Source organism: Struthio camelus, chromosome 19, assembly GCF_040807025.1.
Source record: "Struthio camelus isolate bStrCam1 chromosome 19, bStrCam1.hap1, whole genome shotgun sequence".
Classification (NCBI taxonomy): Eukaryota; Metazoa; Chordata; class Aves; order Struthioniformes; family Struthionidae; genus Struthio; species Struthio camelus.
Genome location: NC_090960.1, coordinates 1759650 through 1775082, shown reverse-complemented (window position 1 = coordinate 1775082; position 15433 = coordinate 1759650). Strand labels below are relative to the sequence as shown.

The 15433-nt window shown below is 62.9% G+C and overlaps 1 protein-coding gene across 2 annotated transcripts in view; it reads right to left on the bottom strand.

Moving 5' to 3' along the window:
- SDK2 (sidekick cell adhesion molecule 2) overlaps positions 1–3395 on the bottom strand; it is a 48506-nt gene extending 45111 nt beyond the window's left edge. For both annotated transcript variants that reach the window (XM_068913828.1, XM_068913830.1), the window contains exon 1: positions 3167–3395. In XM_068913828.1, coding sequence (XP_068769929.1) covers positions 3167–3245 — 79 coding nt within the window. In that variant the 5' untranslated portion in view covers positions 3246–3395. The remainder of the gene's footprint in view (positions 1–3166) is intronic.
- Between the last annotated feature and the right edge of the window lie 12038 nt (positions 3396–15433).

The following is a 15433-nucleotide window of genomic DNA, read 5'->3' as shown; positions in this document are numbered from 1 at the left end:
AAGCCACTTTCCTTCCTGAGCCAGAGCTTTGCACGAGGCCACCAGCTTCGCTCCCGGCGAAGGCGACACCCAGCTCGGCGGTCCCTGCCCGGGGGGGACCCAGCGCCAGGGAGGTTGGCAGGGCCACGCAGACCTGTCCCGGGTGCCAGAGGGCTCGGTTTGGGGGAAGTCACGACGAAAACCCCATCTGCGTGCTGGCACAGGGAAGGAGGGTCTGGGAGGCCCGGGGACGAGCACGGTATCACCAGCACCGAGGGCGGCCCGCTTGCAAACCGCACGGGTACGGGTAGGGGTGCCATCACGCAAGCGCCGAGCGCTGCCTGCTCCAGCTGGCGCGCGCCCGAGCCCGCTCCAGCGGCGCATCCGCCGCGCCAGCCCCGGGAAGGGGCAGGGGCTCGTCCCCCCCAGCCCAGGCACAGAGGCGGCTCTGCCCCACGCACGCAGACGTGCCCAGGGACCACGCACGGGTGCCAGAAGGTGCCAGCACCCCCCCACCCCCGACTCCAGCCCCTAATAAGCCTCTTTGGCCAGGGCTGCCCATCTCAGTCCCCTGCCCCAAATCCTGTCTGGAACCTTAAGCCTGCCAAATCCCTCCTGGGACTGGCCGCAGCCTCGCCAATCCCATTAGTGGCGCTGCGCCGGCGCAGGGGGTCCCCGGGCTGCGCCCCGAGCGGGGACACCACCTCCCCGGGGCTTGCAAAACCCGCAGAAGGATCTCAGCCGCTTTCCCAAAGCAAAGCGGAGGGGATGGAGGCCGGGCATCCCCGGCCGCCAGGTCTCCCCCGCCGCGGCTCCCGCGGGCCCTTCGTCAGGTCGCTAATCAGCCGAGGGCGCCTGCGCTGCAGGCTTTGGCGAGCCGGCCTGCGGCGACCCTGCGCCCGTGCCGCCCGCCCCGCGGCACGGCCGGGGCCGGGGCCGCGCTGCGACACGGCTGCCGGCCCGGGCGGCCGTGACTGATTAGCCTTCCGCCAAGCACCGCCTTCGGCTCCGGGTAATTAGCACGAGGCCCCTAATCAATAAGTTATTTTTTGCCATGGGTAATTAATAATTACACAGCGCAGCCGGGCTGTAATTAAACTTCCATCCCATCTCTCCCAGGCGTCGTGCCGCCTTTGTCTCAGCGGCGGCGGCGGGTATCAAAACGTTGAGTTCTCCTTGGCCGGGAGCCCCCGGGCCCCAGCCAGGAAGGTCTCGCTCGATCCCTTCCTCCTCCTCCCCTGCTCCTTTCTCTCCCTATCGATCCCGCGCTCCGGCTGCCTCAGTCGATAGCAGCCACACAAAAGCGCGCCGCCGCCGCCTGCCCGGGAGCCTCCGCGGGCGATGCCCCCGCGGGGCCGGGGCGCGCTGCCGCCCCGCTGCTCCCCCCGGCCCGCCGTAGCGGACCCGAGCCGGCGGCTGCACGCTCCCCGGCTCCTTCGCCCCATCACCCGGCTCGCCGCAAAGACGACCGTGTCACCGCCCAGCGCCCATCAGCAGCCGTTATCCGCCACCGTCGGGCCGGGGAAGTGACCCCGTTAATTTGTCCCTGGGGTCTTTCCAGACGCTGGGCTGGGCCGCCCTCGGGCCCGAGGCCGGTGCCCGGGCAGCGGCTGCCCGCGCTCGCCCGCCTGCCACGCGGCGCCGGGCTGGGGCAGGCCGCCGCGAGCAGCGCGGCCCAGCAGCGTCACGCTGCCTGCGAGGAGGAGGCGCGGGCAGCGCGCTGCGGGGCGCTGAAGCCGGCAAGCCCCGCTCACGGCGCGGGGCAGAGGAAGGGCAGAACCCCCAAGCCCTTCCTCTTGCCTCGAGAGCAGGCTGAAGCACAGCCGACCCCTCACACCTCCCACCCCCCAGGGAGACCCCGGAGCTCCAAAAGCAAACGGAAGGGGAGCCCATCGCTCCGTCCGGGAGCCGGGGAGCAAACGGACAGCGGGGGACCTGCGAGACAGACGCCAGCCAGGAGGAGAGAAACTCGGCAAGGGAGTGAATCAATCAGAGAGACCTTCACAGCTCCCCGCACAGGGCCTGCCCGGATAATATACTGCCGCTTTAGATGTTACGTTCTGAACTTAATTACTGGGAAATTACAGCAGTGCTGGGGGAGGCTTGGGGGGGGCAGGAAGACGGGAGCGCACAGGGGCTTCTGGCTCCGCTTGCTGCCACAAACAAGGGCAAGAAACGTGGCGGGTGAGGGTCCCCAGCTGCCCCCCCGGCTCCGCCGCCCGGACGCGCTCAGCCCAAGCGGCGGGATGGAGGCGCCCGTGCCGCAGCCCTGCCAGCCGGGGAGCCTCCTCCGCGTCCCCGCCGCCGGGGAGGGACAGGACGCCGGGGCCCTCCCCGTGCCCCTGAACCTCAGCGGGCCACAAACTACGTCTGCATCCCTCTCGGGTAACAGAGCAGCTGAAAACAGCCTGCGCCGTGCCAGAGCCCCGGAAGCAACGAGCAGACAGGGGCTCGTCCTGCCGGGCCCCGAGGTCCCGCTGGGCGCGCAGGGAGCCCCAGGCGCCCGCGGGGGCTCTGGGCAGCAGCCCCCCCTGCAGCCCCAGGCTCCTGCCCTGCCTGACCAGCAGTTTTGGGGGGGGGGGGGGGGACACCGAGACCAAGGCGAGAGCTCCTTCCCAGAAGCTACCCAAACTCGCACCCCGGGTCCTGCAGTGCAAGAGGGATCCCCCCCCCCGGGGGAAAACGGGCGCTTTTGTCCCCCTCCGCCCCGGGGGATGCCTGGTGCCCGGCACAGTCTGCATCCCACATGCAGGGCAGTATTTCCCCCCCACCTCCAGCTGAGGGGCAGTTGGGGGGGGGGCACAGCAGGGCCCTACCGCTCGCCCCCGCCGAGCCCGCGGGGCACCGCGCTGCGCTCCGGTGGGTCTCAGCCCCCCATCCAAGGGGGAGGGGGTCTCTCCTTCCCAGGGGATCGCTGAACAACCCCGGGGCTGGCCCCCTGCCATCCCGCTCTCCCCCCGGCTGGCACCCAAAATCCCCAGCCGGAGTGGGTCGGAGCCCCCCGGAGCACCCACCTCGGGGGTCCTCGGCTGAGGGGGCAGAAAGCACCGCGGCAGCAGGGGGAGCAGAGCCGGGGACACCACCCCCCCCACCGCCCCGGTCCATCCCCGACAGCAAAGTCAATGTCACAGCTGGCGGCTAAAGGAAGCTGCAGAGCCAGCGCGGCCCCCCCCCCGCACCCCCTTACCTTGGGCGCCGGCCGCCGGGGGGCCGGGCAGGGCGAGCACCGCGAAGCACAGCAGCCCCCAGCTCCGCAGCCGGGCCATGGCTCCGGGGACGGGCGGGGGCAACTTCCCCGACTTTGTAATCCGGGCGGCGGCGGCGCCAGCCCTCGCCGCCGGGGCGTCTTCCGAGCTCTCCGGGCGCAGGGACCCCCCCCGGCGGCAGCGCTGCTCCGGGGGGGGGGGGGGGGGGGGGAGGCGAAGACGACAGCGGGGAAAAGGCTCTCGGCGGAGCGACGAGATTCCCAGGCAGCTCCGCAGCGTGCGCGACTTCCCGGTGGCGTGCGGAGCCGGGACCCCCAAATCCGGAGCGGAGCGGGGCCGGCAGCCGGGTCAGCGAGGGGGCTGGGAACGGCGAGGCTGCGCCCCCCCAGCCCTTCCTACCCGGCCGGGCAGCATGAGAGCCGGACCCCCGGCGCCGAGCGCACCGCGCCGCAGCCGCGGAAAAGTTTGGGGGTCCGGGCGGGGTGGAGGGGGGGGGGAAGGCGGTGCCTCCCCAGCGCTCAGCTCCCGCCCGCAAACATCCCCGGCTCGGCGGCTCCGGGGGGGGGGGGATGGCTGGCTGGCTGGATGGCGGGTCTCTCCCCCCCCCCGCTGCCGGTGGGGGCCGGGTTGGGGAGGGGGGGGAAGTGCGGCGGCGGCGCGGGGCAGCGCTCGGAGCCGGCGGGGCCGCGCCGTCCCCTCCGGGCGCTCCGGCCGGCTGCCTGCTCCCGCGGCGGCGGCGGAGTGAGCGGCGGAGCCGGCGGCAGCCCGAGCCGGGGAGGCGGCGCGGCTCGGAGCGCTACCCAGCGGCCGCGGCCGGGCGCGCACGGAGCCGCCGCGGGGGCGGGGGGGGGGGGGGGGAAGCGGGCGCGTCCCCCCGCCCCCGGGGGCCCTGGCTGTTCCCGGCTGCGGAAGCAGCAGGTCTCCTTTCTCTAAGCCCCCCCCCCCGGTGCTCTTAGCTCCTCCACCGCCACCCAAGGCATCAGCCGGCGGTCCCCATTCCACAGGAAGGGGACACTGCATCCCCGAGGTTGCTCAAAAGCCCGGGCAAAGGTTGCCCGGTGGTGAAGTCAGGCCTCCCCTCGCTCCTCCGAGGCCATGTAGTCCCCGGGGGGGGAGGGGGATTAAAAACCCATCACAGTGATCGATTGTTGCAGGCCAGCCGTGCATGAGTAACCAGCAGAACTCTGCCACAAGATTGTCAAAGCAAATAGGTAATTCAAGAACAGCTCTAGCCTCAGAGGTGAGTTAACAGCACCTCCCAGACAACATATGATGTCTTCAGACCTGATCCTGCAATCACTCAAGCCCAGACCCCCCACCAGGGCCAGGCTGGGGCTGCACATCCTTCAAAGATGACTGTGCTTTATGTCAGTACTGCGCCTTGCATTTGGTGGGGGAGAGCAGTTCAGTCAGGGCTGCTGCAGCACATTGACACCCAAGGACCTACACCATCTGCACAGAAGGAAACATCCACCCCGACTGCTGATGAGCCTCCTGAGCACACGCAGTGTCTTTCAGACAAGGGACTTGCAAGGAGCAGCGAAAAAGCGTGAGCACATTAGTCTGAAGCCAGGCCCAGCACCAGAGGAAATCAGAAGGTCAAATCAGGGCAGGGACAGAGGAAGCACTCACACAAGGGTCAATACAACTGCGTGCATTGGTGCCTGGGCGCCGGTGTGTATTTCCTCTACATTATAGGCACTCGCATGTGAATCACACAACACACAGGGCAGGGAACAATACCTGTGTGCATGTTATGTGTTTGGAGAGCTACTGCCAAATTTCCCATCGACCTCTCGAAGAGAGACTGAACAATAACGCAGCGCTCGCCCACCCCAGCATTAGTCAGCTCCGTGGCTGGCAGTCTCAGCCAAGCTGACAGGGATCGATGTGCCGGGGGAGGCTGCAATCCTGGCTCACCCCTCAAGGTGGTGTTTCCCGGTAGGCTGGAACAAGCAAGGAGAGACTGCCCTGGCCAGTTGTGAGCTCAGACCCCTGTGGTGGGCTTAGACTTATCTTGCAGCACTAACACACATGCCTTGTTCTACAGCAGGGAACAGCAGTAATAACGCTCAGCACGTTCCCAAGCCCCCGCGGGATCAGGGCTTTGTTCCATAAAGAATAGGAACTCCTGTCTCCTGGGCCATAAATTCAGTGCCTGCAGGGATTTGTGGTTATTACAATTAATCTTGCCAAGGTGTAAGCCACTTATTACTTACTTTCACAGGTACCTGTTTCCCCACAGTCATCTCTGCGGACTGGACAAGCTCCAATTTCACAGCAAACGCTCCCACCCCAGAGAGCACATTTTCCTTCCCAGTCCCGACAGCTTGGCCTTGCCTGCTCCACATCAGCCTGGAGAACCTAGGCAGATGCCTGCTGCAAGCTTTCCTCTGCCTAAGTCTATCCTACTGGGAACAAACTCCAGCTTACTACCCATAGCTGTTACCCATAGCTGGGAGCTGCCCTGTACAGTTTTGTCCTTGGGTTTGTACCCCCAGGGATCAGAGAGGACACCAGGCTTCGTGGCACCCATGCCACCACCTGCCTGGGGCTCTGTACATGTGCCAGGCAACGCTCACAGAGGAAGGCAGGGGCTGAGCCCAGCCGTCACACGCTCCTGCTGCCAGGCCCCATGCAGGGCCATCCCTGTGCTTCATCTCACACGAGCTTTGGCCTTATCCTCCAGCAACATGACGTGACCCAGCAAGGATCCCCCTCCTAAGCTACAATTTTGGGCAGTGTCAGTTGTAATTACCCTGGGGATTGTGATGTGCACATAGACCAGCTGTGAGCCCTGCTGCATGACTTTCACCTATCCGAGACTACCCTCGAAGGGGTGAAAGCACAGGTCTCCAAGCACAAATCAAAATTTAGGGTTTAATTTAGGTTTTTAGCTCCCTGTAGAAATCCTCTTCCCCAAGTCCCAGAGCAAAGGGCTCTGGCCTCCAACAGAAATACATCTGTCTGGCTTCCGCTTCAGGCCCCTCCTAATGACAGGTTACCCTTGTGCAGCCCACAGCACTGGCCCAGCAGGCAGCAAAAGGCTGCCTTGGACCTATTTGTAGATTTGAAAGCTGTTATTTTGCCTCTCACTTGAAGAGGGGCATCAAAGTCAAACCCAAAATATGTTGCTGAGCTTGAATTAAAAACTCTTCTCCAAAACCAAGGCAAGTTCCAAAAAAAGATCAAGGCTTTATTTGAAACGTAGAAGTCCTTGCTCAGATGTCAGGAGCTTCAGGGACAAGGAGTCAGTACTAGTCACAGGCTCCAAAACAACGGCCAAGAGCTTGCTTCGGCACCCTGGTTGGCCTTGGAGGACACCACGTCTCTCAGCAGCATCTCTAAGTCCCTAAGCAAGAAGGCACCCAGCATACCACCTCAGAGGCACCAACACACCTGTAGGAGAACACTCTACATGTCCCCCACATGCCACGCTGTGCCCCTTCAGAGCACCCTACCCCAGGAAGGTGCTGGAAAGCGGTGATGGTGCAGAGAAGTGCAAGAAGGACCCCAAGGTTGGAAGCACTGCCTGCGAGTGAGAGACTCCAGGAGCTCTGTCCTCCTCCTCCTCTGTCACAGAGGAGAGGAGGCACACTTCACCCGAGGCAATCGGCACCAACACAGGGAAGAGAAATTGGATAATGGAGGCGCCGCAGTCCTGTGGACAGAGATATAACAAGCTCCCACGGGCAGAAGCCGACGCCAGACATATCCAGGCTAGCAATAAGGCACATTTCTAACAGCAAGAATAATTTACTAGAGACACTACAGGCTGCAGTGAGGCTCTCCAGTACTGGGGATTTTTAAAATTAAGACTGGAAGGGTTTAAGTTTCTCCAGAAGCATCTGCTCTCCTGGAGGGGTTAATTCAAGCTAGTGCTGTAGATCAGCGAGACTGTTTATTGCTCATCAACTCCTTGCTTTAAAATGAGGCCTGAGACAGGCCCTTTCTCTCCAGGGCAGCTCCCTGCATCACAGGGGCAGGACACCTCCATCCCCTGTCCAGGCTATGGGCACAGTTACTTAGCCCCCAGGCAGGGCCACATGCAGGCGGATGTTCTGTTTTCAGCAGGAATGAAACCACCTCCCATTGCCTTGTGTTGAAGGGCATCAGACAGGGCTCCACGCTGCCCCCAGATGCTGTGCAAGTGGCCTCCAAAACAGCTCAGAAGAGAAACATGTCTTAAATATTTGATATCTTCAAAAATCAGAGAGAAGGAATAGCAGCAGGAACAAGCCCTGTCCTTCCTACCAGCACTGCTCTTCCCAGCAGAGAGCTCTCCCAGCATCAGCTGCTCCAAGCAACTCAGTCCAATTAAGAGCTTCCTTCAAGCCCAGAGCAAGGCTGATCTGCAGGTCCCTGCTGTCAGGGCAGGAGAGCTCAGGGGCTCCCTGTCAGACAAGGCCCTGTGCTGGCAGAGGGCAGGGAGCCCAGCCCAAGGTCAGAGGAGGGACAAGCAGGAGAAAAGAGAAAGCTGGTCAAGAGCAGAGCACCAGCATCTCCCAGGCTATAGAGACAGCAGTGACCTATTTCTGACCAGGATCCAGCTCTGCTGTTGGAGAGCAGCCGTTCAGCAATGGGCCGAGAGCTGCCAGAAACATCCCACAGCCACAACAGAACAAGATCTGCCCGCAGCTCCTCCCAGCCACCCTCCTCTGCCCTGGGCAGGCAGCGTTCCCATGCCCGGCCAGGACAGGTCGAAACAGCTATCGACCCTCCTCCTTGCCTCTTGCAAGGCGCATTTCTACCTCTCCAGATGCAGTGTGACCTTGTGCTCGCCCAGCTCAGTAGCCACATGGCAGGTCAGCACTTCCCTCCACCTTCCGGCCCATTGGTCCCTGCTGTTGGTCAGACAGCTCTAAGCCAGGAACAGGGTGCTGGAGCAAAGGAGGTCCCAGGCCAGCCCTGCCCCTACCCCAGACACCCTCACTGGGGCCCAGGGTACTCCCAGTCACTGACATCTCCCCAGCAGCAACACCTGCAGCTTCTGCTGGCTCCTTGCACGGGAAACGCACCCACGCCCCTGCCCTGGCTCTCAGACAGGCTGTGCTGAGCCCAGGGTGCTTCCCAGGCCAGGGGGTCAGCGCAGGAACAGCCCCAGCTCCGTGCTCCCACCCCACAGGGTGGTGGTTTCACACCTCCCCACAGGGCACATGGGCTTCCAGGTGCTGCCCATCGCCCCAAGGCCCCAGAGAGCTGCCCCATCCCCACTGATCCAGCTGTCCTGTTCCCCTCTGGAGGAGGGCTCCGGAGCAGGGCACACACAGGCACAGCCAGCCATTCCCAAACCCACCAAAGCATTAAAGCTCTCTCCTGCTCCAAACCCTAATTAAACACACCAAAAGAGGCTGCACACCTTCCCCTCCGCTGCGAGCCTGCTCAGCAAGCAGGAGATGCACGAGGAGGCATCAGTCCCAGCAGCCATCCTCCACCCAGGGAGGCCAGAGGAGACTTTGCTCCAGCACAAAGGCTTTTATCAGCCTTCCTGCAGCGCAGAGCTGGCTCTGCAGAGGCTCTTGGGGCAGCACAGCAAGAGCAGCCCGGGCCAGCACAGGCGAGATCCCCGAGGGGCTGCAGGCAGCTCTCCCCAAGGAGCTGTTGTGCTGGGGTCCCTGCTCCCACCCCGTCCCCAACGGCAGACGCAGGACCCTGGGATCCCACGTGCAGGCAAGACCATCTGGGGAGAGGTCCTCACGGCAGGGTGAAACCCTGTCGCTGCTGCTGCTCCAGATCCCGCAGCCCTTCTCCAGTTAGGGGCTCACAGTCACAAACCCTCTTCTGGAACATTTCAAAGGCTGCAGCTACCAGAGGCATTTCTAAACGTGCCCTTGTTAATGCAAGCAACCCAAAACCGCAGCAAAGGGACTACAAGCCCCGTGGCCTCTTCCCTGTTATTACTGTTAAAACACCCTGTGTGCAGGCTCTGCAGAGCTGGCTCAGGCTCCTCCGGATCCCAGAGTCACTGCTGGAAGGAAGCTAGGACTGGGACAAACCAACCTCTCTTCCTTCACCCCAAGAAAGCGGGGTTTGCTTACTCTACCAGCTGGAAAGAGCCCAGAGGGACCCCCCCCAGACTTGGCTCCACTCTGCCAGGGGCAGAATAAAGGTGCAACTGTCAGGTTAACAGCAGCAGGCTCTGCATTGGCCTTGTGCCCTCACTCCAAGGCCACCAGCATGGAAACACCCCACTTGGCCACACCAGCCCCAGGCTCCCACCAGAAGTCCAGACCTCAAGGCTAAATTAAAAATCAAGAGATTCAAAACATAAGCTAAAGCACTGGCTCATTTTAACATGATTTCTTAACATTTAAAGGCCACCTTCCTGAGCATTTCTTGATAAGAGCAGCTGGGGACCAGACAGGTTTTTAGGAACAGGATCCAAGACTCTCAATCACACTCTCCCAGAAGTCAATGCTGTAGAAGGACCCACCACTAAATACCAGCCCACTGGCAGCCCAGTGAGCCAGCCAGGGACAGGCCCCCAAGCCAGACAGAGCCCTGCACCCTTCAGCTGGGACATTTGCAGTAAGCATCTCCAAAACCCCAGGTCCCTGCACACCCCGGCATTTGGCACTCACACAAGGGGCATTTTTTTATGCAGGGCACTCCAGGTCCAAAAGCAAAGGAGTCACTTAAGAGGACACCAGCTCACTCTTTAGGGACAAATATCAAAGCCACTTTCTGTAGCACCTCTACCTTCGCTATTACCAAGCCTCATTGAAACACATACACACATATATTGCCCAGCAGCCCTGGACACTGCTCACTCCTCATAGTTCAGGGCACCTGGGAACAGCCCCACTGCCGAGCTTCAGAGACAGTCACAGAAGTGACAAAAGCAGCAGGGCCCAAGCCCCATTCACCAGCCTGTTCAGGGCACTGGCTCACACCTCGACCCAGCTCACTCCTGCACCTTCCCAGCCAGCTCCAGCAGCTCCCAACCCTCCAAAGGCTCCTGGCCAAGTGGGTGTTTTGTGGCCTCCGGGGGCTGCAGTGCCTCATCATCATCCTCAACCTGCTTCTGCTGGGCCAGGACTAGAGGAAGGGTGGACTGAACCAGCTGACTTAAATACACCTGCACGCTAAACCCATCAGGGGTGTTTGGGGAGCTGCTGCACCCACCTTCCCCCGGCTTGCAGCTTCCTACTGCATCTGTCCTGGAGGAAAGGGGGGAGCCAGGCACCCCATCCCCAACCCCAGGGGCAGGTCCCAGGCCATAGCAAGGGACAAGGGCCTCGCCAGCAGCTGCCAGCACGCATGCAGGGCCGTTGCAGTGCGCGGCATCAAGCCCCTCCGCCTGCAGCAAGGGCAGGGACCGGGGGCTCCTTCTGCAGCACCCCATGTGCCTGTGATGGGCTGCAGCATGAGTCGGCCCCAGATTTACCATAATGAGAAAGAGAAACCTGCCATGTGCCTAGCCGCTGCCACCAGTACACGGGGCCGGGGTGGCTGCACGGCACCCAGGGGGGCTCTCCAGCATCCCGCAGCTGGTTTCCCAGCACTGGGGGCTCCAGGTGCTGCACTGATTTCCAGCACTACAAAATTAGGTGATAAATAATGAATAATAATAGTAAAAATAGTAAATAATATATTTACAGGCTTGCATAATGAATAATAGTGAGCGCAGGCTGCGCGGGCCAGCGCCAGTGCCTGGCAGAGCTGGCTGCCGCAGCTCTGCTGAGCTGGTCACGGGGATGGGGTGCAAGCAGGGACCGGGAAGGGGACACCCGGCCCTGCGGGGCACCCAGAGCCTCTCCCGGCCAAACATCGGCCCTTCACTCACCCTGCTTGTGTTCCTGCAAAGCCCCAAAGGTGTTTTAGGGAGATGCAGTCACCAGCTCCCCAATCAATCCTGTTAGCAGCAGCAAAACCTCCAAGTGAATCACTCTGCACATGTAGGGGAAAAACCCGGTTGGAGTCTGGGGACCCCTGGGTAAGAGGGTCCCTCCCCAGGCCCCAAAGCTGCCTGCAGGCTTGTCGGGTGCTGGTCCGGCTCTGCACCCAGCTGGGGCTCTGGCTAGAGGCTGCGCCCGGCGGCGGGCCGGGGAAGGTGCCCGCGGCAGGAGGCAGCGCCAAGAGCCCTTGCACCGGAGCATCTGCTCCGTCCCCGTCTCCGGAGAGGAGCGCCCGGCCGGGGCGCAGGGAGCGTGGCCGCTGGGGGAAGCGGGTTTCAGCTGGTTCCTGCTGCGTAATGATGTTCAATAAGAGCTGTCGATTCAATTTGCTCCGTACGGCGTGCAGCCTGACGGGCTCGGGCCGGGGGCCGGCCGGCGCGGGAACTGCTGATTCACAAAACGCCAGCGAAGGAAAGGGAGGCTGTTTCGCAGCGGGGTATTTGGAGCAAGTCTCTGTGCTGCCCCGGCTACCCTGGGCTGTGGGGGGGGGGGGGGGTCATGGGACCAGCAGACGATTGCAAGATTTCTGCCCCCCCCCAGTAAGTCATATGTGACCCGTCGTGAACAGCAGCCCCCCTGGTTTCTGCTCCATCAGCACATCCTTCCCGCAGCAAACGGCCTCAGAAAAACCCTCATGAAAGGCGGACAGACCGGACTTCTGAGCCCAACTCCCAGCTCAACCACCACAGCAAAGCGTGACTTCGGGGCCCGCCCTAGGGGCCCGTGCCTCAGTTTCCCCATGTGCCAGGCCCGGCAGTCCTGGTGGCGAGGAGAGCTCAGCTGGCAACCCAGAGCCGCCCCACGTGCCGAGCGCCCTGCGCCTGCCAGGACCGGCGCGGCATCGCCCGGCGCGTCCTTCGCCCAACAGCTTGTGCAACCCGCGCCGGCGCTGCGAGCGAGACGGGGGAGAGATCCGTCTTCCTGACTGCGAGATAAAACGGCTACATTTCAGATAATTCCAGATAGTAAATTTTTTGAGTCCCTATAAGCTAAAATCAATATTGGCACAACTGTGCGTCATTAAAAACTAAATGAACATGACAAAGCCAAACTGCTGCCTATTAAACAAATGAGTTTTCTATCCACACAGGCACAGCGGGTTATTAAATTCTTTATTACAGGAGCATTGCTTTTTATAAAGGGGGGTGGGGGGAGTACGTCCCGCTACGGGGTGGTGGAGCCGGCGCGCGTCTGACCTTCCGCGACTCCCGGGCGGGGACACGCGTCGCCGGACCCGCGGCGGGGGCCACGGGCGAGGGACCCTCCGGCGAGGCCCGGCGGCTGCTCCGGGTGGAAACGCCAGCGTCTCGCTTTGCAGAAAGCCCACGTTTCCCGTGGGAGGGGGGACGCTTGCTCGGGGCCCCCCGCGGGAAGCGGGCACCACCCGCCCGTTAGCAGGACGGGCAGTCCCGGGGCAGCCCGGCCGAGGCGCTCGGCACGCACCAGCGTGCTCCCAGGGCTCGGAGCTGTGACGGGCCATGCCGGAGGCCGGGAAGGAGAATTTCTTGGGGAGTTCCTATGCTGGGAACAGCCCGATGTATTGGGCAGCCCTTGGCTCTCCAGGCTCACTGCACGGACCAGGGCGCACCAGCCCGAAGCCAGACTCCTGCGCTCAGCCCCATGGGTCCCCATCCACCGGGCTTTCCTGAAGCAAAGGAGAAAGCCAACGGACTAAGAGCCCTCTGCGGGCTTCAGGCCTCCAAGAAAGGCTTGAGGTAGTCCCCTAGCAAACCACTATGCTCCCAGGGGCTGTGCCGGAGGCAGGGCAACATGATGGCAACACGATGGCAATGCTACACCAATGCAACAGCAATGCAAGGGCAAAGTGACGGCAATGCAACGGCTGTGCTGCCAAGCGGGACAGTGGGTGACCTCCCTCCCCAGCTCTCGCAAGCCAGCACTCTGTGGGGTAGGAAGGTTGTACAGTGTGCCTTTTCAGCCCAAATCCCGGGACTCCTGGCAGTGTTAGCTGGTGCCACGAGGTGGGGTGTATCCTGGGTCAGACCAGGTCCCCCACCCAACCGATGAGGGCTCGGAGGCCTGCAGGACCCCAGCAGCCACGGCGGTTCCCGTCCTCCCCAGGGGTTGGGAAGACCAGACAGGGCCTGTCCCCACTCCATCCACCGCTGTCCTTCCCTGGGTGTCACACGTAGCCGCCCCGCCAGGCCCGCGCCGTGGGCAGCCCGGCTCTCTGCCCCTGTGTAATAATATAAATGTCCTGATTGCGTCCAAGCTCTCACTGCCCACCGGGAGGTATAAATATTAATAGGTGCCAGATGAGGGCCGGGGAGGATGGGGCTGGGAGGAGAGGGAAGAGGCGGGCAAAGGGGCTGAGGCCAGTCTTCCCGCGCCTCCCCCCTCGCCGGGGAGCCGGCAGCCTGCGGGAGCTGGGGGCTGAGCGGGGAAAGCGCTGGGAAAGGTCAGCGTGCTCAGCCGTGGAAAGCAGGGCGCTTCCGGGCAGCTGCGCTGAGCGGCTCCGACAAGTGCCGGCAGCTCTGGGGATGCTGGGGACGCTCTCCCCCATCACCTTCCTCCAGGACAGGCTCTCCGGGATGCACACGCACGCACACGCACACACGCACACCCCTGCACACCTTGCGCGAGCGCAGCAGGGTGTGTGCACAGCCCGCCCCTGCCCGGCGGCTGTGCTGTGCACCCATTGCACACGATTGGCACCAGCATCGCGTGACTCCCAGCGACTCGTGGGGACTTGCAGCAGCCCCCGGGGCCGCGTCCTCCCCCAGGACAGGCACCGATCCCGCATGCTCCTCGCCAGCCCTGTGCTTGCACAGACAGCAGGTGATATTTGCAGCTGTGCACGCTGTTTTGTGCAAGGAGGTTCCCTGCACGCTGCTGTACGTGAATACAAAACAGGGCTGAGGCCTGTGTCTCTCTCCCCATCTCTTGGTCCTGCTGTGGAGGGAAAACCCTGGGCCTTTCCAAAGAGCAGGACCAGCCTGTGCTGCAGGCAGACGGGGGAGCGTATCCCCGTGTCCTCATCCCGTTCCCCACCGGGAGCTGGGCCCACGGCACGGACAGCTTGGCTTCCATGCTCCAGGAGAGCCGCTCGACGTTGATGATGATGAATTGTGCCGACACGCAGATTTAATGCCTTCCCCAAACTGCCTGGTGCCTGTTTCACACAAGGGCAGCTGCAGTGATTAATGCTGACGAGCTCCAGAGGCGAGCTCCCCATGCTCCGCTGGGGCGGGCAGGGGCCTCCCATGTCCCTGCTCTCCTCCCTGCTCTCCCTTGGGCCCCCTCCGGCACGGCAGCATCTCCCGCTCCTCTACAAGTGGCCGGAGCAGGGTCGGCAGCAGCCCGGCGGGAGCCGGGGAGCCAGTGCCTGGCACAGCGGGTGCGGGCCGGGTCGTCCTGCTGCGGACGGCGCGGATCCGTCCAGCTCCTGCCTCTCCAGTGGCAGCCCTTGGAGACTGTCACCGCAGCGCGAAATTCACCTCTGCAAGGAGAAAAAGCGACTCCGAATGCAAACGGACTCCTGCCCCTTCCCGCGGCGGGCGGAGGCAGAGCGACGCGGCCGGGAGCAGCCAGGCTCCGGCGGATGCCGGCGCTGTCCTGATTGATGCTTTGACAGCGTGATGGATGGCAGCGGCACGCAGCCCTGCCACGGCAGCGCACGCGCTGCATTCGTTATCTGGCAGGGAGCTGGAAACGAGCTGCTCATCCAGGGATCCCTGCTACAATCCCATTACAGCCGGAGAAGTCAATCACGCTCCCATTCAGTAGCGTCGCGCTGGGAGGCAGAGCCGGCTGCGAGGGGTGGGAGCTGCTGGGGGAAGTTTTATGGGGCCTGAATCAATCAGTGGGAATCCCATAAAAGTCGGTGGGTGTAAATGTGCTCCTCAGATAGGTTTTGACATCCAATTGTCTTTTCCATTCCAGATGTCATAAAGCTACACACACCCATGCGTAGAGTGAGAGCGCATGTATACACACACGGAAACACTGCTGTAGGGAGACGTGTGCAGCAAACCTCCGCCCGTGCACGCGCGCACGCCCCGAGACGCGTGCACACGCGGGGTGCGCGTGCACACGCCCGCGCTCGCACGGGGCGGCCAGCCGTGCCAGACGTGCGCACGCGTGTGTGCATGCCGCGGCATGGGGCCGGCGGTGCCGCGCTCGGAGGGGCTCGGGGCATCCCCGCTCTCCCCATCCCAAGACGCACTGGCAGGCGGCGGGCTGAGAAAGCTCCCGCTGCCAGCGACGGCCCCGGGGACGAGCCCACGCTCCCGCAGTGACCATCCGGGGACCCATTTGCCCGTCGTTAACCCAAGACAGAGGCAGGCGATGGGTGGCTGGGGATCGATCTGCAAGGCCGTTTAAAAACCT